At 40.2% G+C, this 24,242-nt stretch overlaps 1 protein-coding gene across 1 annotated transcript in view; it reads right to left on the bottom strand.

Annotated features, from left to right (window-relative positions):
* Positions 1–24,242, bottom strand: part of LOC126252442 (sorting nexin-25) — a 187,901-nt gene that overhangs the window by 34,476 nt on the left and 129,183 nt on the right. The window contains exon 15 of the mRNA XM_049953335.1: positions 8,647–8,780. Within this exon, the coding sequence (XP_049809292.1) occupies positions 8,647–8,780 (134 nt within the window). The remainder of the gene's footprint in view (positions 1–8,646; positions 8,781–24,242) is intronic.

Genomic DNA, 24,242 nt, shown 5'->3' with positions numbered 1-24,242 from the left:
TGTTGACTGGAATACATTCTTTGAAACTCTGAAGACAGCAGGAGTAAAATGCTGGGAGTGAAAGGTCACTTACAACTTGTACGGAAACCAGACGGCAATTATTCAAGTACAAGATGAAGAAATAAAAACTTTGAAGTTTGCTGACAACACTGTAATTCTGTCAGAGACAGCAAAGGACTTGGAAGAGCTGCTGAACATAATGGACATTGTCTTGAAAGTAGTACATAAAATGAACACCAACAAAAGCAAAGCAGGGGTAACGGAATGTAGTGAAATTAAATCAGGTAACGCCAAGGGAATTACCTTACAAAATGAGTCACAAAAGTACCAGAGGAGTTTTGCTATTCCAGTAGTAAAGTAACTGATGATGGGCAAAGTAGGGAGGATATAAAATGTATACTGACAATGGAAAAAAGTGCTTCTGAGGAAGAGAAATTTATTAACATCAAACAAAGTTAAGTGTTAGGTAGTCTTTTCTGAAAATATTTGTATTAAGTGTACCCTAGTATGGAAGTAAAACATGGATGAAAAGGAGTTCAGACAAGAAGAGAACAGAAGCTTTGAAAATGTGGTTGTACAGAAGAATGCTGAAGATTAGCTAAGTAGATCATGTAACTAATGAGGAGGCAATGAATAGAATTGGGAGAGTTGTGGCACAAATTTACTAAAAGAAGCAATCGGTTGACAGCACACATTTAAATTTAGTATTGGAGGGAAGTGTTGGGGTAAAAATTGTAGTGGGAGACCAAAAAAGATGATAACAGTACACAGATTCAAATGGATGTAGGTTCTAGTTGTTATTCAGAGATAAATAGGCTTGTACACAATAGAGCAGCCTGGAGAGCTACTTCAAACCAGTCCTCTGACTCAAGACAACATTAACCACCACCACCCACCACCACCACCACCAACAACAACAACAACAACAACAACGTGTGCTGAAAATTCAGCTTTACAGCTCAGATGACAGGAATTGTGGAGCACACATTTAATTTAGTATTGGAGGGAAGTGTTGGGGTAAAAATTGTAGTGGGAGACCAAAAAAGATGATAACAGTACACAGATTCAAATGGATGTAGGTTCTAGTTGTTATTCAGAGATAAATAGGCTTGTACACAATAGAGCAGCCTGGAGAGCTACTTCAAACCAGTCCTCTGACTCAAGACAACATTAACCACCACCACCCACCACCACCACCACCAACAACAACAACAACGTGTGCTGAAAATTCAGCTTTACAGCTCAGATGACAGGAATTGTGGATCCTGTCAAGCTCATATTTCTTCAGAATCTTGTTCTCAAGTCACAGTGTGTGGCCTCCTTTCTTTATTGGTGCTGCCGTGCTCACGCATTGTCATGTAGTACAAAATTTTCTCTGTGGAATATGTTGGTACAGAAAATGAAAATTTCAACACAGATCTATGATATTTTACATCAAAGTTATTACAGATGTCCCCTCAATGGCAGCATTAACATTTAAGAGACTGTTTCTGTTTTAAATTTAAACTAATGTTTAAATAGTAAACCCTGTCATCTTCATATGGAATAAAACTGACAAGAACATTACTTTACTCTCAAAGCATTGAGTTTAAATTTGGAAATGGCTAAAATACTGCGAATCTTTTAGACATACACTACCAGAACAAATATGTATCATCATAATTTAACTTTGATTACACTAACTTCATGATTGGCAGATGTCTAGGTGAGCAGTGGATATGCCGGTTCATAGACAACATGCCATGTGCTCACTCAATCTACTATTGCGCGCGCGCGCGCGCACACACACACACACACACACACACACACACACACACTAAAAAGAAAGAAATGCTCTATGCAGCCTGCTTGCTTGGCCTCCTCACACCCTTTGGAGCCCATGTCACCCAGCAAAATACTGCTGCTTGTGCCTGCAGAACAAACAACACAGCAAGGACATGGAGCTTAAGAAACAGCTGCAACTAGTTGACACCCAGCCCCTACCACTCAACCCACAAACACGTCAATCACAGAGTTATTTTAATAAAAGTAAAGAATTACATCGTACTTGTATCTGACACTGACTGGGTGTACATTGTATCAGCTTAAGCACTTACTGCTAATCTTGTATCCCTTGTAATTTAGTTTTGCTCTCATGTATTTGTTTGATATATTCCAGATATGGAGTTCCTGGATAAACTGACTAAACCAGAGGTTGTACAGAGTTTCAGGGAGAGCATAAGGGAACAATTGGCAAGAATGGGGGAAAGAAATACAGTAGAAGAAGAATGGGTAGCTTCGAGAGATGAAGTGGTGAAGGCAGCAGAGGATCAAGTAGGTAAAGAGATGAAGTGGTGAAGGCAGCAGAGGATCAAGTAGGTAAAAAGCCCAGGGCTAGTAGAAATCCTTGGGTAACAGAAGAAATATTGAATTTAATTGATGAAAGGAGAAAATATAAAAATGCAGTAAATGAAGCAGGCAAAAAGGAATACAAACGTCTCAAAAATGAGATCGACAGGAAGTGCAAAATGGCTAAGGAGGGATGGTTAGAGGACAAATGTAAGGGTGTAGCGGCTCATCTCACTAGGGGTAAGAGATACTGCCTACAGGAAAATTAAAGAGACCTTTGGAGAGAAGAGAACCAATTGTATGAATATCAAGAACTCAGATGGAAACCCAGTTCTAAGCAAAGAAGGGAAAGCAGACAGGTGGAAGGAGTATATAGAGTGTCTATACAAGGGTGATGTACTTGAGGACAATATTATGGAAATGGAAGAGGAAGTAGATGAAGATGAAATGGGAGATATGATACTGTGTGAAGTGTTTGACAGAGCACTGAAAGACCTGAGTCGCAACAAAGGTCCGGGAGTAGACAACATTCCATTAGAACTACTGACGCCTTGGGAGAGCCAGTCCTGACAAAACTCTACCATCTGGTGAGCAAGATGTATGAGACAGGCGAAATACCCTCAGACTTCAAGAAGAATACAATAATTCCAATCCCAAAGAAAGCAGGTGTTGACAGATGTGAGAATTACCGGACAATCAGTATAATAAGCCACAGCTGCAAAATACTAACACGAATTCTTTACGGACGAATGGAAAAACTGGTAGAAGCCGACCTCGGGGAAGATCAGTTTGGATTCCGTAGAAATATTGGAACACATGAGGCAATACTGACCTTACGACTTATCTTAGAAGAAGGATTAAGGAAAGGCAAACCCACATTTCTAGCATTTGTAGACTTAGAGAAAGCTTTTGACAATGTTGACTGGAATACTCTCTTTCAAATTCTAAAGGTGGCAAGGGTAAAATACAGGGAGCGAAAGGCTATTTACAATTTGTACAGAAACCAGATGGCAGTTATAAGAGTCGAGGGGCATGAAAGGGAAGCAGTGGTTGGGAAGGGAGTGAGACAGGGTTGTAGCCTCTCCCCAATGTTATTCAATCTGTGTATTGAGCAAGCAGTAAAGGAAACAAAACAAAAATTCGGAGTAGGTATTAAAATCCATGGAGAAGAAATAAAAACTTTGAGGTTCGCCGATGACATTGTAATTCTGTCAGACATAGCAAAGAACTTGGAAGAGCAGTTGAACGGAATGGACAGTGTCTTGAAAGGAGGATATAAGATGCACATCAACAAAAGCAAAATGAGGATAATGGAATGTAGTCGAATTAAGTCGGGTGATGTTGAGGGTATTAGATTAGGAAATGAGACACTTAACGTAGTAAAGGAGTTTTGCTATTTAGGGAGCAAAATAACTGATGATGGTCGAAGTAGAGAAGATATAAAATGTAGACTGGCAATGGCAAGGAAAGTGTTTCTGAAGAAGAGAAATTTGTTAACATCGAGTATAGATTTAAGTGTCAGGAAGTCGTTTCTGAAAGTATTCGTATGGAGTGTAGCCTTGTATGGAAGTGAAACATGGACGATAAATAGTTTGGACAAGAAGAGAATAGAAGCTTTCGAAATATGGTGCTACAGAAGAATGCTGAAGATTAGATGGGTAGATCACATAGCTAATGAGGAGGTACTGAATAGAATTGGGGAGAAGAGGAGTTTGTGGCACAACTTGACTAGAAGAAGGGACCGGTTGGTAGGACATGTTCTGAGGCATCAAGGGATCACAAATTTAGCATTGGAGGGCAGTGTGGAGGGTAAAAATTGTAGAGGGAGACCAAGAGATGAATACACTAAGCAGATTCGGAAGGATGTAGGTTGCAGTAGGTACTGGGAGATGAAGAAACTTGCACAGGATAGGGTAGCATGGAGAGCTGCATCAAACCAGTCTTAGGACTGAAGACAACAACAACAACAACATGTAGAACAGATTATATTTAACAAAATAGTGCCAAACAGGTAAAAGATCCTATACTGGAATAGATACATGGATGATATGACGAACCAAACAATAAAATTGACCAGTTACACATAGACATAAATTCTGTTCATCATAAGATACATTTTACAACAGAAGAAGAGGAAAATAGACAGTTAAATTTCTTGGACAGCACCAGAAGGATTCAAAACAACCAACACACATTTGACATATACCAAAAACTGACAACAACAGACTCAATTATACATTAGACATCACAACACCCCAATTCTCAAAACCAGGCAGCACTTAGATACATACTCCATAGACTAAACATAGTACCATTACATACAAACAATTACAAAAAAGAAATGAATACTATAATACAAATAGCCACAAACAATGGAAACAAAGAGAACTTAGTAACAAAGCTGAACAAGAAAATCAAGAAACAGAAAAGAACAAACACCCTACTGTCACCAACACAAGGACAAAATTATACACAAACAAATACACAAAATACAAGAATAGAAACAACACAATGTGTGAAAGAAACAGAAAGTAAAAGATGATACACAATGATATGCAACCACAAATACACACACAGAATATTCAATATTTTAAAAACAAGGCGTAAAAATAGCACACCAAACCAACAACTCAACTCAGAAATACTTCCCAAAACCAATAGGAAAAACTGATCTTTATCAGAAATAAGGAACATACCAACTGAAATGCAATACATGTGATAGAAGATACATAGGTTAAACCAGGAGGACATTTGACACCAGATACAAAGAACACGTAAGAGCATGGAAGTATAGGACAAATCATTCAACTTTTGCAGGACACTTACACCAACACCAACATAAAATTACAACCAGAGACACAGACAGGGAAATCATAAGGATAGACAACAACAAAAAACACCACCTCATCTTATAAGAAAACTACGACATCCAAAAACCCGTAACAGAAAAGAAACAACTCATAAATGATCAGATCAACTTGGCAAACCATACACTCTTTAAACTGACTGACCACTTAATATAACATTAAAAGCACAAATGTAACCACAGGCTCCATTTACCACTGCCATTTCCTCCCAGTTCTGTCCCATAATCACTGTCCGGGCCATCCCTGTCATTCCCTCCATCCCCCTTGAAAAAACACACCTCTCACATCTCTGCCTATATACAAGACAACTTCTCTCTCTCTCTCTCTCTCTCTCTCTCTCACTCGCACACACACACACACACACACACACACACACACACACACACACACAAAATCATTGCATAGATTGGCTAGACTCACAACGTGAATGAAAACAAACGAATAAGCATAAACACTGTAGCAATGATGAATGAAAAACAGTTAAGACAGTCAATTATAAATAGTGCAGAGCAGGAAATAACATAAAATGCCAAAAACTGCAGATGTGAAATGAAACCTGCCGACATCAACCACTGCTAGCAAGAGGGGAAGGTGCAGACTATGTAAAGAAACACTGTACGTAGCTTACAGACCAACTCCATAAAGAAAAATGCTGTTTTTAACCTAAAAGAATCAAATAAATGTACAAACAGGTGTATCCAGTTTACAGAATACCACAGAAGATGCTTTGTAAATAAAAGCGAAATGTGTCTGGTGTAATTCTTTTTACTTACACTGCAGTCAGCTCAAGACAGATAACTTATAATAGCAGGTGAACTGAAAATGCATATTTCCAGTGCGCACCCGATTATTCATGTGTGGATTATCCAGTCTAGTAATTATTCATGTGCGCATACATTCTGATATTAATCAGCATGTAAGTGCCAACAAAGCAAGTTAAAAGAAATTTGCAAAAGAGATGACTGAGAAACACAAGAAAAATGTGTTGGCATTAAAACAAAAATTAAAATTAATTGAACAGTTTGAAAATGGAAATGCAGACAGTTTGCGACATTAAAAAGAATAAGCATAAAATACAGAATTTTGTCAAGAAACACGATTTTAGTTCTGGACCATCTGCATGAAAAGATCTATATTTGAAGAATTAGATGCTGTTGTTTTGCAATGGTTTAGCTAAAAATGGGGAGAAGATATCATTGTCAGAGGCACAATGTGTGCCACAAAAGCTAAATTTTATCATGAAGCTGAAGGGTTAAAAGGAGAATTTAATGCCTCATGAGGATGAGCCAACCTGATTCACACACCACATGATTTGTGAGCTTACTGTGCTTAGTTCAAATGTTGCGGCAGCTGCTTCCTTCCAGGAAGAGTTCCATAAATTTAAATTTGTGGTAGAAGAGAATTTCAAAACATACCAAATTAATAATGCAGTCTGTATTGGAAATTTCTATGAAGCAGAACCTTGTTTTTAAGACTGAAGTTTGTGTTCCTGGATGTAAGTTGTCTAAAGAACGCATTACAATTTTGTGCACCACTAATGCTTCTGGGAACCACAAAGTGAAACTACCAGTGACTGTCAAATCAAAACACCTCTGAGCGTTCAATGATATCGAAGCTAACAACCTACCTGTTCACTATTACAATCAAAAAGAAGGATGGATGGATAGTGAAATTTTCAAAAACTGATGCCACACACATTTTGTACCACATGTACAGCGATTTCTACAGGACAAAAGATTACCACAGATGGCTCTTCTATTGCTTGATAACACCCCTTTCACATCCCTATGGGACGATTCTTGTATCTGATGATGGTCTCATCATAACTAAGTTTTACCTCCTAACGTGAGTGCCATTATACAGCACAAGGACCAAGGCATAATTGCATTGGTAAAATGGTGCTACCGTGCTGGTCTAGTGAGAAAGCTCGTTGATGAGGATGATTTTGTGGCGTTCTGGAAGAAGTTGACAATTCTAGATGCCATACATAGGATTTCTGACGCCTGGAAAGAAGTCAAGCCACTTACATAAGTTCAATCAAGGAGGCAAATACTTCCAGGTACAGAAGAAAGTTATTTTCAAGGTTTCAGTGTTGAAGAAATAACAAATGTACAAATAATGAATCTGGAAATGGGTTTAAATGGGTTTGAAGATGTTGATGAAGAAATTTAAATAGTGGCTGCAGACTGATGCATGTGAACCTGGCTTACAGTACAGGAGTGATGCAGAAATTGTGACAGCTGCTTCACAACAAACAAAGAAGACTGTTCATGTAAAAGTGGGGATGAAGACAGTGACTTCATCAGTCATTGTACCGCACTGCAATGTGTCGATACTCTTCTAGATTATATGGGCCAGAAGAGGTTTCAGTGCAATGACATTATTGCTGGAAGAAAAGTTCTGAATGCCATGCAAAAGAAGTCAACTTCCCTCAAAAGCAGAACAACATCACAGACTATTTTAAGAAATAAATATGCCTATGGTACCTATACACAGAATTTGGATAAACTTCTGAACAAAGAATACGAGTTTGAAAATATCTCAATTATTCATATTTTTCTATTGTTGATGCATCTTCTTCCCCACATTACCATGAATAATCGGGAGTACACCATACTATTATCTCACTGGCACAGGTGGCTGTACATAGTAATTTCCTGTGATCAAAAGAGTACTGAGACAGACATTTCCTATGTCCCCAAAGGCTCTCCTTCATGATGGCTTTTACTGAACGTGTGTGAATGAACCAAAGATTGAATTACATTTGTATAGAAGTATCAACAAATGATTACCTGTGAACAAATAACAGCATGAATTAGAAGATATGTATTATTAATCAATGGTTCAGTTACAGGTTATTTTCCTCAAAAGAAATATAAAGTGGACTGTTTGAAGGCTATTACATATCTTCAGTATTGCACAGACTTTAAAAAAATGAAGCCAACAATGATATACTAATGGTAATTTGGACAGCTACACAGACATAACAAAAGTGGCAGTTAGGCATGGGGGTGTTTAAGACTCCTGATACAGAGGCCAATTATTTAGACAAACTGTTTAAGCAGTAAGGAGAAATGACTGATAAATCAGTCATCCATAAAAGTAATGGCAAAAAAAAGACAGCTAAATATTTTTAAAGGAAATAATAGTGAAGAAGCACTAATAATTAGGTGACCACAGCTTGGACGGAAAACTTGTGAATGAGAATTACCTCATACAGTACAGGAATGAGAATGAAGATTTTTCTTTTCACGTCTCTCTACTTTTGGCTGTTGAACATGTTGTGAATAAAAGAAAGTTATCTATTGTATCCTCTGAACATAAAACCACTGATATATAAATAAATCATGCTGGTCGTCTAGTCATCGCCTGCAAAGATCACGTTAAATGTACATTTCCTCCACTGTCCCTTTGCATATAATTCAACTTACAAAATGTCCATACTACTTACATTTTGAACAATGTAGAAAGAGAAAATTTTGATCTTCTTGGAGATGGTGCGATATGCTTTAGATGTTCAGAGCTGGGGCTTAGGAACGCATATAGTGCCTCACTCTGGTTGAGTCTGTCATCCTCGAGGACAAACTATAAAATAATAAAATAAAATATTATACTTACATTCTCTGTGGCAACAACAACAATCCAGAGTTAATTTTAAAATGGTACAAATAAATTTTACAATGTAAGGCAGCAAATGAATAAGTTTCAAAAACGTGTATAAAGGGTGATTCAGTTGCCCCTATCGAAATTGTCTGATGCAGCCCAAAAACATGTGAAGACGTAATAAGGTCAATATTCCCCTGCTAGCCTACTGAATGGTACTAATGTCCAGTAGGCCCATTCTGCAAATGATTCTGAACATATCTGACAGTTGATATAGTCTGTTCACAAAAACATAAATCCTATAACACATTTATCTAGATCTGGCTACAATGTAACTATGTTAATACATCATTCTGTAACTATGTTAATAAGTTCAGTGAAACAAAGAGTGTAATTAACACTTAAAATGAGGTAACACTGATGTACACAGTGTATTAAAACACTGCACTGTATGTACTCTAATATATTTATAATACAAGCACGTTCCTGGCAGTGTAGCATAGCTCACGAGGTTAGGGGTTAGGCAAGCAATCAATGAAATGTTTTATCAATGACTCGAATCCTGCAGTGCTCAAAAATGTTTGCATGTTTGCATCAGTAGATGTGCTAATACATAAGCACACGTCAATGTTTGCCATATTCAGACAGGAAAACGGTGCTGTTATTGATATTGTGCCCTGCACACACAGCAAGGCCTGAATGTAATATCTGCTGTCAGTCATCATGTTTCCCACAGAGGAATACACTGACAAGCTCCTTATTTATGGGGAAGCAAGAAAAATGAGTTTTGAGGCACTACGTTTGTATCAGAAACAGTACCCTCCAGACAGGCAATACCCAACTGCAAAGACATTCCACAATGTTGAAAGACATATAAGGATAACAAGCGTGATTCAAAAAGTACCACCTGTGCGAGGGAGGACAGTAACATTTGGTGAAAATGAAGATGCCATACTGGATACAGCTCGTACTAATCCACTCATGAGTACAAGGAAGCTCCGCGGGTAAAATTTTGAAGCTTGAATGAATTTTTTCACTAGCTATTAGGAAATCTGGAAAACGATGCAGCACTCCTATCGCACATCTGGTCCTCAGATGAACTGCGATTCCACAATAAAGGGGCCACCAATCACCCCGACATACACTACTGGACCACTGATAAGCCTCACTGGGTCCGACTGGCACCCTATCAAGTACGATGGGGAGTGAATGTTTGGTATGGAATCTTGGGTGATCACTTTACCAGACCAGTTCTTTGAGCACCATTTGACAGACACATACTACCTGCACTTTCCGTATCAGGAAATTCCACTGCTGCTGGAGAATGTGCCATTGCAAGATCATTTAATAGTGTGGCTTGAACATCATGAAGCTCTGCCACATTCACGTCATTATGAACGAGTGAAGTTGAATGAGGAACTTCCAGGAATATTGATAGGAATAGGAGAATGCATTGCTTGGTCTGCCAGACCATGGATTTAAACCATTAGAGTTACTCCCATTTGAAACAAATAGTTTAAACTCAAGCACCAAAAAATCCCGACCACCTCCAGCAATTCATCACAGAAACCTGCAGATCAATAACACCAGGAATGCTTTGGCGGGCAACAAGATCTATTCATCAGCAGGCCCAGATGTACATAAACCTAAATGGCTGTCGCTTAGAGCGTTTGTTTACATGATAAACACTGTCAGTGCAGTTTTGTTCCCATTATTTCTGTTCTGTATTTGTCAGGATTGATAACAAATCTGCTATTCTTAGGGCCACAAACACTTTCATTCACACACAATTTTCATAGAAAGAAGATATTACTTGTACAATGTGTGTGTTAACAACTACACAGACATAAAAAATAAATGGAAGCCTTGCCCTGGATTCAAATGTCGCGCCTCACACCAAAGACTGCTCTGCAACGCTTGGTCTGCCGTTACCAACTATGCTACAGTTCAATACAGCACAGCTGGTACAGATTATAGCATGTATTAATTTTAACACAGTCACAATACCGCCGGAATTTCAGTGTCATATTTTCTATACAGCACACTTACGATTCACTTTGTTTAATAATAATATCACATTACAGATTCCTTTTATGGTGAAACAGTAAACAACAAGATACATGTTTGTATTTGCTGAGCATTTGTGCTTGCCGAGAATATCAGATGAACAGATATCAAATTGTGGGTTGCATAAAATGTCATTGGTAGGGGCAGCTGAACTGCCCTGTGTATTAGATGTATACACACACTCACTTTAGCCAATAACACAAGTTCCTCCAGTTTCATTACATTTGTTTTACAGTTAACTCCAAGAGTTATAATGGTGGTAAAAGGAAAAAATTTCACAACAATTACCTTTCCTGAGAGCAGTTCACTGCTTTAACGAAGTGTCTCACATACCACTACAACAATGTCCAATCAATCTGAAATACTAAGATTTTTCTCTGTGTTTGCAAGGTTAACAGCATTCCCCTCTCATGTCAACCCTTCCTTCAACCATTGCAGAAAATGTTGCTTCAATACAAAATCTAACTGAGAAAAAGAGTCAGATAAAGCAATCTTCTAGATCAGTTTGGGTAATTTTTTGTTTCCAACTCACAGTAGTCTAGCAGACCACATTAAAATAAAGTAGCCTTTTCTTTCTGGGGACTATACTATACCAAAATATCTCTTATGGCACAAGCGAATGAATAATAAATTCTAAACTAGTGTATCTTTGTCACTGTCACTGTCACTAGCTGATAAGACTAGCCTTCTGTATCGAAACATTAATTGAAGGAATCAGAAGAAGAAATTGGCAACACACAAGAGTGTATTTTGGATTATTGTAGGGTATAGCTTTGATTACATTCAGGGACAAGAACATAGATGCAAAAAGAATTTATGTAGCAGACAGTACTTCCTAATGGTAAATATGAAACTACTACATCGCAGCATGTGGTGCATTTGAAAATGTGATCAGACTAATCATTACTAAATTCAGGATTAGTACCTTCTACTGCAGATCCCTTCAGTTCATCTATCACTTTTGTTATGTCCGCACTATAACACAACAAATATTCGTGATAACCAAATTTATTTGACCTTCTGTCACTCAAAACAAAACTTAAGTTCGGCTACACAACACTTCGCTGGCTGTAGCGCCAAGGATAAATCACTAGTAGAGAATAAAAGTCCAAACCACTGACAACCAGTCGATACCGACGCGTCACAAGTTTCCAGCCAGGGAGGCCACAGTACGGTTCGGTCGTCGTGAATCCAGCAGCCGGGTAGTAACACAGTCATCGGCGAAGATTGAACTGGTTAAACGGGCTCAGGGAGCTCGCTTAAATCCGCAGGTCCGGGCAATCAGAGTGTTGGTAGATGGCACCCCTATACGGTTGCTCACTCTGGTGGCAAGGGCAGTGCCGCCAGGGTAATCCGTATCGATAGTGGTGTGTACGCTGCCGCTAACCCCGCGACGACGCGTTCACTTGCGCCAGTTGTTGACATCGTGTGCGGCACCAGCAGTACTCGCTGTGTGCCGCGCGTGTTGTAGCATGCCGTGCCAAGTTCTCGCTGTGTGCCGCGTGTGTTGTAGCATGCCGCGCCGAGTTGACGGCTGCTGTGCGGCGGCCGATACGACAACTTTTAACTGATTAGAGGTTTTCAAAACCTAGTAAACCTATTGAGGTAATCCTTGATCCATAAACAATACTGCAAAAATTTCAATTCACACAATTTCATTTACCTCGATGTCTCACTGACATGTCATGGAAGTTATACTCAAACACGTCTCTCTACACATCAATGTCTAGATTGAAGTATCGAGTTGCATACTTTGAACAGGAAACACTCTGATTTCAGTTTCAATTAACCCTGTATTAAAGTTGCGCTCTTAAGAGGAGCTATCACCAAACAACATTTGGAACTAAGTCAAATACCTCTAAAGTTCACACAGAATTGGTACACAACATACTGTTCTACTCGTACCTAATCTGTGTCTGTAGTCCTTTATGGATTATTATGTAAAAATACCAAAACAAGGAAAAGCAGGAGAATGCACATATAAAAAAATGTTTCACATACGCAAGCTTTCGAGCCGATGGCTCCTTCTTCTGGCAGAAGGGTTGAAGAGGAAGGAAGAGGGATGAAGGAAAGAAACTGGAGAGATTTAGGAAAATGGGTAGTTTGGAAAAGTCAGCCAGAACCCTGGGTCAAGGGGGACTTACCGAACGGGATGAGAAGGAAAGACTGATTGTTGGGGACTGCACTGGATGAGATTTGAAAACCTGAGAGCTTAAAGATGGAAGATATGGTTATATGCAAGACAGATGTTACTGCTAAAACAGTGTGCAAGAGTTAATAAGAGTCAAAAGCTAAGAGCATTGTATGTAATAGAGGTGGGAGGGGGGACAGAAAAAATAGGCAGGTCAAAAAATGACATCCTTCCTGCTCATACCAACAACTACTTCACCTTTGAGGGGCAGACATACAAACAGATCAGGGGTACGGCCATGGGAACCAGGATGGCTCATTCCTATGCCAACCTTTTCATGGGTCGCTTGGAGGCGGCTTTCCTGTCATCCATATGCCTTCAGCCCCTGGTTTGTTTTAGATACACTGATGACATCTTCGCCAAGTTAATTGTTGGATTTTTCACCAGGCACCCAATTCTGCTGTGGCAGTTCTAGTCATTCTAAGATTATCTACGGTCAATAGCATGTAAACACCCAGATCAGACAATACTAGTTGGAGGTGAGCTTACCCTGCTGAGTGTAGACTGGAGCGTCTATGGATTCAATGTGGGTCAGTCGTGCGAAATACTTTTGAACATGTTTTCTGAAAATTGTCTTGAGCAGCTAGCTCAGGAGCCCAGATGCAATGGAAATATCTTAGAAGACCATGTAGCTACAAATAGGCCAGTCCTTACCGAAAATGCCAGTACAGAAATTAGCAATCATGATGTCATTATCCCCCCATGAACCATGGACCTTGCCGTTGGTGGGGAGGCTTGCGTGACTCAGCGATACAGATAGCCGTACCGTAGGTACAACCACAATGGAGGGGTATCAGTTGAGAGGCCAGACAAATGTGTGGTTCCTGAAGAGGGGCAGCAGCCTTTTCAGTAGTTGCAAGGGCAACAGTCTGGATGATTGACTGATCTGGCCTTGTAACAATAACCAAAACGGCCTTGCTGTGCTGGTACTGCGAACGGCTGAAAGCAAGGGGAAACTACGGCCGTAATTTTTCCCGAGGGCATGCAGCTTTACTGTATGATTAAATGATGATGGCGTCCTCTTGGGTAAAATATTCCGGAGGTAAAATAGTCCCCCATTCGGATCTCCGGGCGGGGACTACTCAAGAGGATGTTGTTATCAGGAGAAAGAAAACTGGCGTTCTACGGATCGGAGCGTGGAATGTCAGATCCCCTAATCGGGCAGGTAGGTTAGAAAATTTGAAAAGGGAAATGGATAGGTTAAAGTTACATATAGTGGGAAATAGTGAAGTTCAGTGGCAGGAGGAACAAGACATCTGGTCAGGTGACCACAGGGTTATAAACACAAAGTCAAATAGGGGTAATGCAGGAGTAGGTGAGTAGGTTTAATAATGAATAGGAAAATAGGAACGCGGGTAAGCTACTACAAACAGCTTAGTGAACGCATTATTGTGGTCAAGATAGATAAGAAGCCCACACCTACTACAGTAGTACAAGTTTATATGCCAACTAGCTGTGCAGATGACGAAGAAATTGAAGAAATGTATGATGAAATAAAAAAAATTATTCAGATAGTGAAGGGAGACGAAAATTTAATAGTCATGGGTGACTGGAATTCGAGTGTAGGGAAAGGGAGAGAAGGAAACGTAGTAGGTGAATATGGATTGGGGCTAAGAAATGAAAGAGGAAGCCGCCTGGTAGAATTTTGCACAGAGCACAACTTAATCATAGCTAACACTTGGTTTAAGAATCATGATAGAAGGTTGTATACATGGAAGAACCCAGGAGATACTAAAAGGTATCAGATAGATTATATAATGGTAAGACAGAGATTTAGGAACCAGGTTTTAAATTGTAAGACATTTCCAGGGGCAGATGTGGACTCTGACCACAATCTATTGGTTATGACCTGTAGATTAAAACTGAAGAAACTGCAAAAAGGTGGGAATTTAAGGAGATGGGACCTGGATAAACTGAAAGAACCAAAGGTTGTACAGAGTTTCAGGGAGAGCATAAGGGAACATTTGACAGGAATTGGGGAAAGAAATTCAGTAGAAGAAGAATGGGTAGCTTCGAGAGATGAAGTGGTGAAGGCAGCAGAGGATCAAGTAGGTAAAAAGCCCAGGGCTAGTAGAAATCCTTGGGTAACAGAAGAAATATTGAATTTAATTGATGAAAGGAGAAAATATAAAAATGCAGTAAATGAAGCAGGCAAAAAGGAATACAAACGTCTCAAAAATGAGATCGACAGGAAGTGCAAAATGGCTAAGCAGGGATGGCTAGAGGACAAATGTAAGGATGTAGAGGCTTGTCTCACTAGGGGTAAGATAGATACTGCCTACAGGAAAATTAAAGAGACCTTTGGAGAGAAGAGAACCACTTGTATGAATATCAAGAACTCAGATGGCAACCCAGTTCTAAGCAAAGAAGGGAAGGCAGAAAGGTGGAAGGAGTATATAGAGGGTCTATACAAGGGCGATGTACTTGAGGACAATATTATGGAAATGGAAGAGGATGTAGATGAAGTTGAAATGGGAGATACGATACTGCGTGAAGAGTTTGACAGAGCACTGAAAGACCTGAGTCGAAACAAGGCCCCAGGAGTAGACAACATTCCATTGGAACTACTGACGGCCTTGGGAGAGCCAGTTCTGACAAAACTCTACCATCTGGTGAGCAAGATGTATGAAATAGGCGAAATACCCTCAGACTTCAAGAAGAATATAATAATTCCAATTCCACAGAAAGCAGGTGTTGACAGATGTGAGAATTACCGAACAATCAGTTTAATAAGCCACAGCTGCAAAATACTAACACGAATTCTTTACAGACGAATGGAAAAACTAGTAGAAGTCGACCTCGGGGAAGATCAGTTTGGATTCCGAAGAAATACTGGAACACGTGAGGCAATACTGACCTTACGACTTATCTTAGAAGAAAGATTAAGGAAAGGCAAACCTACATTTCTAGCATTTGTAGACTTAGAGAAAGCTTTTGACAATGTTGACTGGAATACTCTTTTTCAAATTCTAAAGGTGGCAAGGGTAAAATACAGGGAGCGAAAGGCTATTTACAATTTGTACAGAAACCAGATGGCAGTTATAAGAATCGAGGGACATGAAAGGGAAGCAGTGGTTGGGAAGGGAGCAAGACAGGGTTGTAGCCTCTCCCCGATGTTATTCAATCTGTATATTGAGCAAGCAGTAAAGGAAACAAAACAAAAATTCGGAGTAGGTATTAAAATCCATGGAGAAGAAATAAAAACTTTGAGGTTCGCCAATGACATTGTAATTCTGTCAGAGACAGCAAAGGACTTGGAAGAGCAGTTGAACGGAATGGATGGTGTCTTGAAGGGAGGATATAAGATAAACATCAACAAAAGCAAAACGAGGATAATGGAATGTAGTCGAATTAAGTCGGGTGATGTTGAGGGTATTAGATTAGGAAATGAGACACTTAAAGTAGTAAAGGAGTTTTGCTATTTGGGGAGCAAAATAACTGATGATGGTCGAAGTAGAGAGGATATAAAATGTAGACTGGCAATGGCAAGTAAAGTGTTTCTGAAGAAGAGAAATTTGTTAACATCGAGTATAGATTTAAGTGTCAGGAAGTCATTTCTGAAAGTATTTGTATGGAGTGTAGCCATGTATGGAAGTGAAACATGGACGGTAAATAGTTTGGACAAGAAGAGAATAGAAGCTTTCGAAATGTGGTGCTACAGAAGAATGCTGAAGATTAGATGGGTAGATCACATAACTAATGAGGAGGTACTGAATAGGATTGGGGAGAAGAGGAGTTTGTGGCATAACTTGACCAGAAGAAGGGATCGGTTGGTAGGACATGTTCTGAGGCATCAAGGGATCACCAATTTAGTATTGGAGGGCAGCGTGGAGGGTAAAAATCGTAGGGGGAGACCAAGAGATGAATACACTAAGCAGATTCAGAAGGATGTAGGTTGCAGTAGGTACTGGGAGATGAAGAAACTTGCACAGGATAGAGTAGCATGGAGAGCTGCATCAAACCAGTCTCAGGACTGAAGACCACAACAACAACGATGTCATTATAGCAACATGATTAAAAAAGTTAATAAATCAGCCAAGAAGGCTAGGAGAGTGTTTCTGCTAGGAAGAGCAGAGAAGCAGTTATTAACATCTCACTTACACAGTTAACTGGCATCCCTTAGTTCCAGTAGGATGGGTGTAAAGGAATTAAGGGTAAAGTTTAAACAGATTGTAAACTGTGGCCTGGAGAGGTATGTGCCTAGTAAGTGGATAAATGATGAAAAAGATCCACAGAGGCTGTTACACTCTTGGTTCAAAAGGAAACTCATAAATGATGATACGCAAATGTAAGTAGAAATTCTTGTGACTGTGAAAAGATCTATGCGTGAAGCATACGACAACTACTGTCACACTTTAGCAAAAAATAAGGCAGAAAACCTGAGAAAATTCTAGTCATATTGTCAAGAACCATGGACCTTGCCGTTGGTAGGGAGGCATGCGTGCCTCAACAGATAGAGAGTAGATGCAACCACAACAGAGGGGTATCTGTTGAGAAGCCAGACAAACGTGAAGATCCTGAAGAGGGGCAGGAGCCTTTTCAGTAGTTGTAGGGGCAACAGTCTGGATGATTGACTGATCTGGCCTTGTAACACCAACCAAAACGGCCCTGCTGTGCTGGTACTGCGAACGGCTGAAAGCAAGGGGAAACTACAGCCATAATTTTTCCCGAGGGCATGCAGCTTTACTGTATGATTAATTGATGATGGCGTCCTCTTGAGTAAAATATTCCGGAGGTAAAATAGTCCCCCATTCGGATCTCCGGGCGGGGACTACTCAGGAGGACGTCGTTATCAGGAGAAAGAAAACTGGCGTTCTATGGATCGGAGCGTGGAATGTCAGATCCCTTAATCAGGCAGGTAGGTTAGAAAATTTAAAAAGGGAAATGGATAGGTTAAAGTTACATATAGTGGGAATTACTGAAATTCGGTGGCAGGAGGAACAAGACTTCTGGTCAGGTGAATACAGGGTTATAAATACAAAATCAAATGGGGGTAATGCAAGAGTAGGTTTAATAATGAATAAAAAAATAGGCGTGCAGGTAAGCTACTACAAACAGCATAGTGAACGCATTATTGTGGCCAAGATCGACACGAAGCACACGCCTACTACAGTAGTACAAGTTTATATGCCAACTAGCTCTGCAGATGATGAAGAAATTGATGAAATGTATGATGAGATAAAAGAAATTATTCAGGTAGTGAAGGGAGACGAAAATTTAATGGTCATGGGTGACTGGAATTCGAGTGTAGGAAAAGGAAGAGAAGGAAACGTAGTAGGTGAATATGGATTGAGGCTAAGAAATGAAAGAGGAAGCCACCTGGTAGAATTTTGCACAGAGCATAACTTAATCATAGCTAACACTTGGTTCAAGAATCATGAAAGAAGGTTGTATACATGGAAAAACCCTGGAGATACTAAAAGGTTTCAGATAGATTATATAATGGTAAGACAGAGATTTAGGAACCAGACATTTCCAGGGGCAGATGTGGACTCTGACCACAATCTATTGGTTATGAACTGTAGATTAAAACTGAAGAAACTGCAAAAAGGTGAGAATTTAAGGAGATGGGACCTGGATAAACTGAAAGAACCAGAGGTTGTAGAGAGTTTCAGGAAGAGCATAAGGGAACAATTGACAGGAATGGGGGAAAGAAATACAGTAGAAGAAGAATGGGTAGCTCTGAGGGATGAAGTAGTGAAGGCAGCAGAGGATCAAGTAGGTAAAAAGACGAGGGCTAGTAGAAATCCTTGGGTAACAGAAGAGATACTGAATTTAATTGATGAAAGGAGAAAATACAAAAAATGCAGTAAATGAAGCAGGCAACAAGGAATACAAACGTCTCAAAAATGAGATCGACAGGAAGTGCAAAATGGCTAAGCAGGGATGGCTAGAGGACAAATGTAAGGATGTAGAGGCTTATCTCACTAGGGGTAAGATAGATACTGCCTACAGGAAAATTAAAGAGACCTTTGGAGATAAGAGAACCACTTGCATGAATATCAAGAGCTCAGATGGAAACCCAGTTCTAAGCAAAGAAGGGAAAGCAGAAAGGTGGAACGAGTATATAGAGGGTCTATACAGGGGCGATGTTCTTGAAGACAATATTATGGAAATGGAAGAGGATGTAGATGAAGATGAAATGGGAGATACGATACTGCGTGAAGAGTTTGACAGAGCACTGAAAGACCTGAGTCGAAACAAGGCCCCGGGAGTAGACAACATTCCATTAGAACTACTGATGCCTTGGGAGAGCCAGTCCTGACAAAGCTCTACCATCTAGTGATCAAGATGTACGAGACAGGCGAAATAACCTCAGACTTTAAGAAGAATATAATAATTCAAATCCCAAAGAAAACAGGTGTCGACAGATATGAAAATTGCCGAACTATCAGTTTAATAAGTCACAGCTGTAAAATACTAATGCGAATTCTTTACAGACGAATGGAAAAACTGGTAGAAGCCAACCTCGGGGGAGATCAGTTTGGATTTTGTAAAAATGATGGAACACGTGAGGCAATACTGACCTACGACTTATCTTAGAAGAAAGATTAAGGAAAGGCTAACCTGCGTTTCTAGCATTTGTAGACTTAGAGAAAGCTTTTGACAATGTTACCTGGAATACTCTCTTTCAAATTCTGAAGGTGGCAGGGGTAAAATACAGGGAGCGAAAGGCTATTTACAATTTGTACAGAAACCAGAGGGCAGTTATAAGAGTCGAGGGACATGAAAGGGAACCAGCGGTTGGGAAGGGAGTGAGACAGGGTTGTAGCCCCTCTCCGACGCTATTCAATCTGTATATTGAGCAAGCAGTAAAGGAAACAAAAGAAAAGTTCGAAGTAGGTATTAAAATCCATGGAGAAGAAATAAAAGCTTTGAGGTTCGCCGATGACATTATAATTCTGTCAGAAACAGCAAAGGACTTGGAAGAGCAAGTGAACGGAATGCACAGTGTTTTGAAAGGAGGATAAGTTGAACATCGACAAAAGCAAAAAAAGGTAATGGAATGTAGTCGAATTAAGCCGGGTGATGCTGACGTAATTAGATTAGGAAATGAGACACTTAACGTAGTAAAGGAGTTTTGCTATTTGAGGAGCAAAATAACTGATGATGGTCGAAGTAGAGAGGATATAAAATGTAGACTGGCAATGGCAAGGAAAGTGTTTCTGAAGAAGAGAAATTTGTTAACATTGAGTATTGATTTAAGTGTTAGGAAGTCGTTTCTGAAAGTATTTGTATGGAGTGTAGCCATGTATGGAAGTGAAACGTGGATGATAAATAGTTTAGGCAAGAAGAGAATAGAAGCTTTCGAAATGTGGTGCTACAGAAGAATGCTGAAGATTAGATGGGTAGATCAAATAACTAATGAGGAGGTATTGAATAGAATTGGGGAGAAGAGGAGTTTGTGGCACAACTTGACTAGAAGAAATGATCGGTTGGTAGGACATGTTCTGAGGCATCAAGGGATCACCAATTTAGTACTGGAGGGCAGCGTTGAGGGTAAAAATCGTAGAGGGAGACCAAGAGATGAATACACTAAGCAGATTCAGAAGGATGTAGGCTGCAGTAGGTACTGGGAGATGAAGAAGCTTGCACAGGATGGAATAGCATGGAGAGTTGCATCAAACCAGTCTCAGGACTGAAGATCACAACAACAACATTGTCAAGTAGAAGAAGGTGTAAGAAGATGAATGACGAACACTAACTTCACTTAACAAAGGTTTATTCAACACTTGCACATACAAGAGTGTGGAGCGAACTGCCTCCGGCCAGAACATGTACGGTATATATACAGCTACAGAACATTCCAGTACAATGATTCTTGCCATTTGTGGATACTTCTAGAATGTACTCGAACCGAATATAGAAATTAAAATTTTACAGTTCAGGTGAGTTTTGATTTCACGACCCTCCATGCAACAGTCTAGTATCATAACCATTACACCATAGCAACTGTGCTACTCAGCTTCTTCTGCGACATTGCTCCCTCCTTAAGAGAACAGCATCTCAGTGTGTCATCGGTCCTGCATACTCCGACTCCCAATGACTGATGTTCGTCCTGGCAGTGTTCTTCTTAGAACTTCCCTTGCCACTACGTTATTCATCACATTTCCACTTGTTGCCTGTCGCTGAGCTTTGAATTTACCCTGGGTTGCAGGATCCTTATAGGGCTTCATTTGAAGGACGTGGATCTTTCGTCGTCTTGTGTCGGGGTCGTAATCTTCAACTTCATAAGTAACATGAGATAAATGTCTTACAACCTTATAAGGTCCAAAGTAGTGCCTGAAGAGCTTCTCAGAGAGATCAACCTTTCGAACAGGAGTGAAGATCCAGACGAGGTCACAAGGCTGGTAAACAACAGGGCGGTGGCTCGTCTCGTACCTTTGATGATCGTTTTCTTGAGCCTGCAGCGTGCGGAATCGAGCTAACTGTAGAGCTTCCTCAGCTCTGTTTAACACCTGGCCATTGTAGTCATCATCCACATCATCAGGATGTAATGGAAACAAAGTGTCCATCGTCATCGTCGCCTCACACCCATGCACCAGGAGAAATTGTGTAAATCCTGTGGTGTCTTGTTTGGCAGTGTTTTAGGCAAACGTCACGAAAGGTAGCACCTCATCCCAGTTGCTCTGCTCAACATTGACGAACATTGATATCATGTCGGCCAAGGTCTTATTAAGGCGTTCAGTAAGCCCATTAGTTTGGTGATGAATTTGGATGTTTTCATGGCTTTTGTAACAGCATAGCGTGTCAGACAATCAGTGCAAACAATAATCCATCAATTGCCACTAACAGACGTTGGAAATCATCCGAGGAGGTCAATCCCAACACGCTGAAAAGGTGTTTCAGCTGGTGGCATTGGTACGAGTCGGCCAGGTGGTTTCTGAGGAACTGCCTTTCTCCTCTGGCACTCTCCACAGCGCAACACATAGTGACGGACACTCCTAAATAAACCTGGCCAGAAAAATCTCTTACGTATTCTATCGTATGTCTTAATAAATCCCAAATGTCCGGGCTCAGGTGTTTCATGGAATTTCCGTAGAACATTTAAGCGCATGTGTTTAGGAATCACTGATAGCCACCTCTTTCCAAATGAATCAAAGTTTTCCTTGCAAGTAATCCATTAACTACCTTAAATTGTCCTTTCACATCCTCGGACCGATTTAAGGTGAGCATAATTTGAGATGTCTTGGCGTCGTCCTTCTGCTCAGCAGAGATATCCGGGAGTGAAGCGAGACAGTCACTATCTTCATCAAAGTCTTGATGGTCTTGCATAGGTTTTCTTGAGAGACAGTCAGCATCTTGGTGTTTTCTTCGATGGCTGTACACTATGGTAATGTCATACTCTTGAAGACGTAGTGCCCACCTGGTGAGTTGTCCCGTTGGATTAAGCAAAGTGAATGATGGTCTGTAACAACTGTGAATGGCCTTCCATAGAGATACTGTCAAAATATGCACATGGCCCAGATCACAGCAAGACATTCTCTTCCTGTAGTTGAGTAGTTTCTCTCGGCTTTTGTAAGTGTCCTAGAAGCATAGGCTATAACCTTCTCTTTTCCATCTGAAATCTGCGCCAGAACAGCACTGATCCCATACCCACTGGCATCTGTGTGTAGTTCTGTAGGTTCTCTCTCATCATACAGACCAAGTACAGGGTCAGTCATCAGAGCTTTTCACAGCACATCGAAATAATCTTGTTGAGCATCACCACGGATAAATTTAGCATTGGCTTTTAACAACTCTTGGAGTGGCTTGGCTTTGATACAAAAGTCTTTGATAAAACGACGTTAATAAGAACATAATCCGAGGAAGCTTCTCACATCTCTAATACTTTTAGGAATAGAAAATTCCGTTATAGATCTCACCTTTTCTGGGTCTGGCTGCACACCTTCGTTTGACACAAGGTGTCCAAGTATTTTGATGTCTTTTGCTCCAGAGATACACTTTCTTGGATTAAGTTTCAGTCCGCCTTGTTGGCGATATTTAGGAACAGCCATCAGTCTCTTTATGCGTTCATCAAATGTCTGTGAGAACACTATAATGTCATCTAAATAACAAAGACACATTGTCCACTTCAGGTGACCTAGAAAATTATCCATCATCCGTTCAAAAGTTGCTGGTGCATTACACAAAGCAAACAGCATTACCTTAAACTCATAGAGGCCCTCAGGGGGGATGAATGCAATTTTCTCATGATCAGCCTCATCTACTTCGATTTGCCAGTATCCTGAGTACATGTCCATGGTTGAGAAAAACTTAGCCCTCTTCAGACAATCTTGTGTATTGTCAATTCGTGGAAGAGGGTACATGTCCTTTTTAGTTATCTTATTAAGCTTCCTGTAATCAACATATCCTTGCTCCTGACGAGAACCACTGGTGATGACCATGGGCTCTGCGAAGGCTGAATGATGTCATTCTTCATCATTTTCTCTACCTCGTTGCAAATTATTCGAAGTTCTGTTTCTGACACACGGTATGCTCTCTGGCTTAATGGTTGATGGTCTCCAGTGCTAATCCAGTGCTCCACTGTCGATTTGTCTCATTTGTTCTTCACCTGTGGATTGAAGCATTCATAGTGAGATCTGGTGATAGTCGAGCTAGAAGATCATGTCTTGTAGTGGTAGCGCTAATTTCGCCCACAGACTCAGTATGGGAGGTTTCTATGATGCTCAGCTGTTCTGCAATTAACAGCTCAGCGTTTACTATGCAGATGCGTCTTGGAAGGATCTGCGGTTCTCAGCGACAGTTAACTATCCACAATTCATCGAATCCATTCTTAAATGTGACGACAGAGGCTGGGATGACCAAGTTATTCTTCAGTGGTATCCTTCTCTTACATACATGACAGTTACCTATCTAGCACTGACTGCAGGACTGATCACTTCATTCAGCACACAGTCTCCACACACTCGGATGTGTATCTTCATGTCCACAGTATCTCATATCATCTAGCATAATCTTCATGCGACCACAATCTATAATTGCTTGAGAAGCTGTAAAAAAGTCCCATCTGACTACACTCTTGTAAGACTATGAATTCTAAGGGCTGTGTATGGCCACTCATACCCACACAAATAACACATCTTCCTGTAGGTTTTACATATTTCCCATTAGCCACCTTCAGCAGAGATGTTTTGTTGTTGACGAATAAGGTTTTCTGCAACTGGTGACGATACTTCTCCGAA

This window comes from Schistocerca nitens, chromosome 4 (assembly GCF_023898315.1).
Source record: "Schistocerca nitens isolate TAMUIC-IGC-003100 chromosome 4, iqSchNite1.1, whole genome shotgun sequence".
Classification (NCBI taxonomy): Eukaryota; Metazoa; Arthropoda; class Insecta; order Orthoptera; family Acrididae; genus Schistocerca; species Schistocerca nitens.
This window is presented reverse-complemented; position numbering and strand designations above follow the sequence as displayed.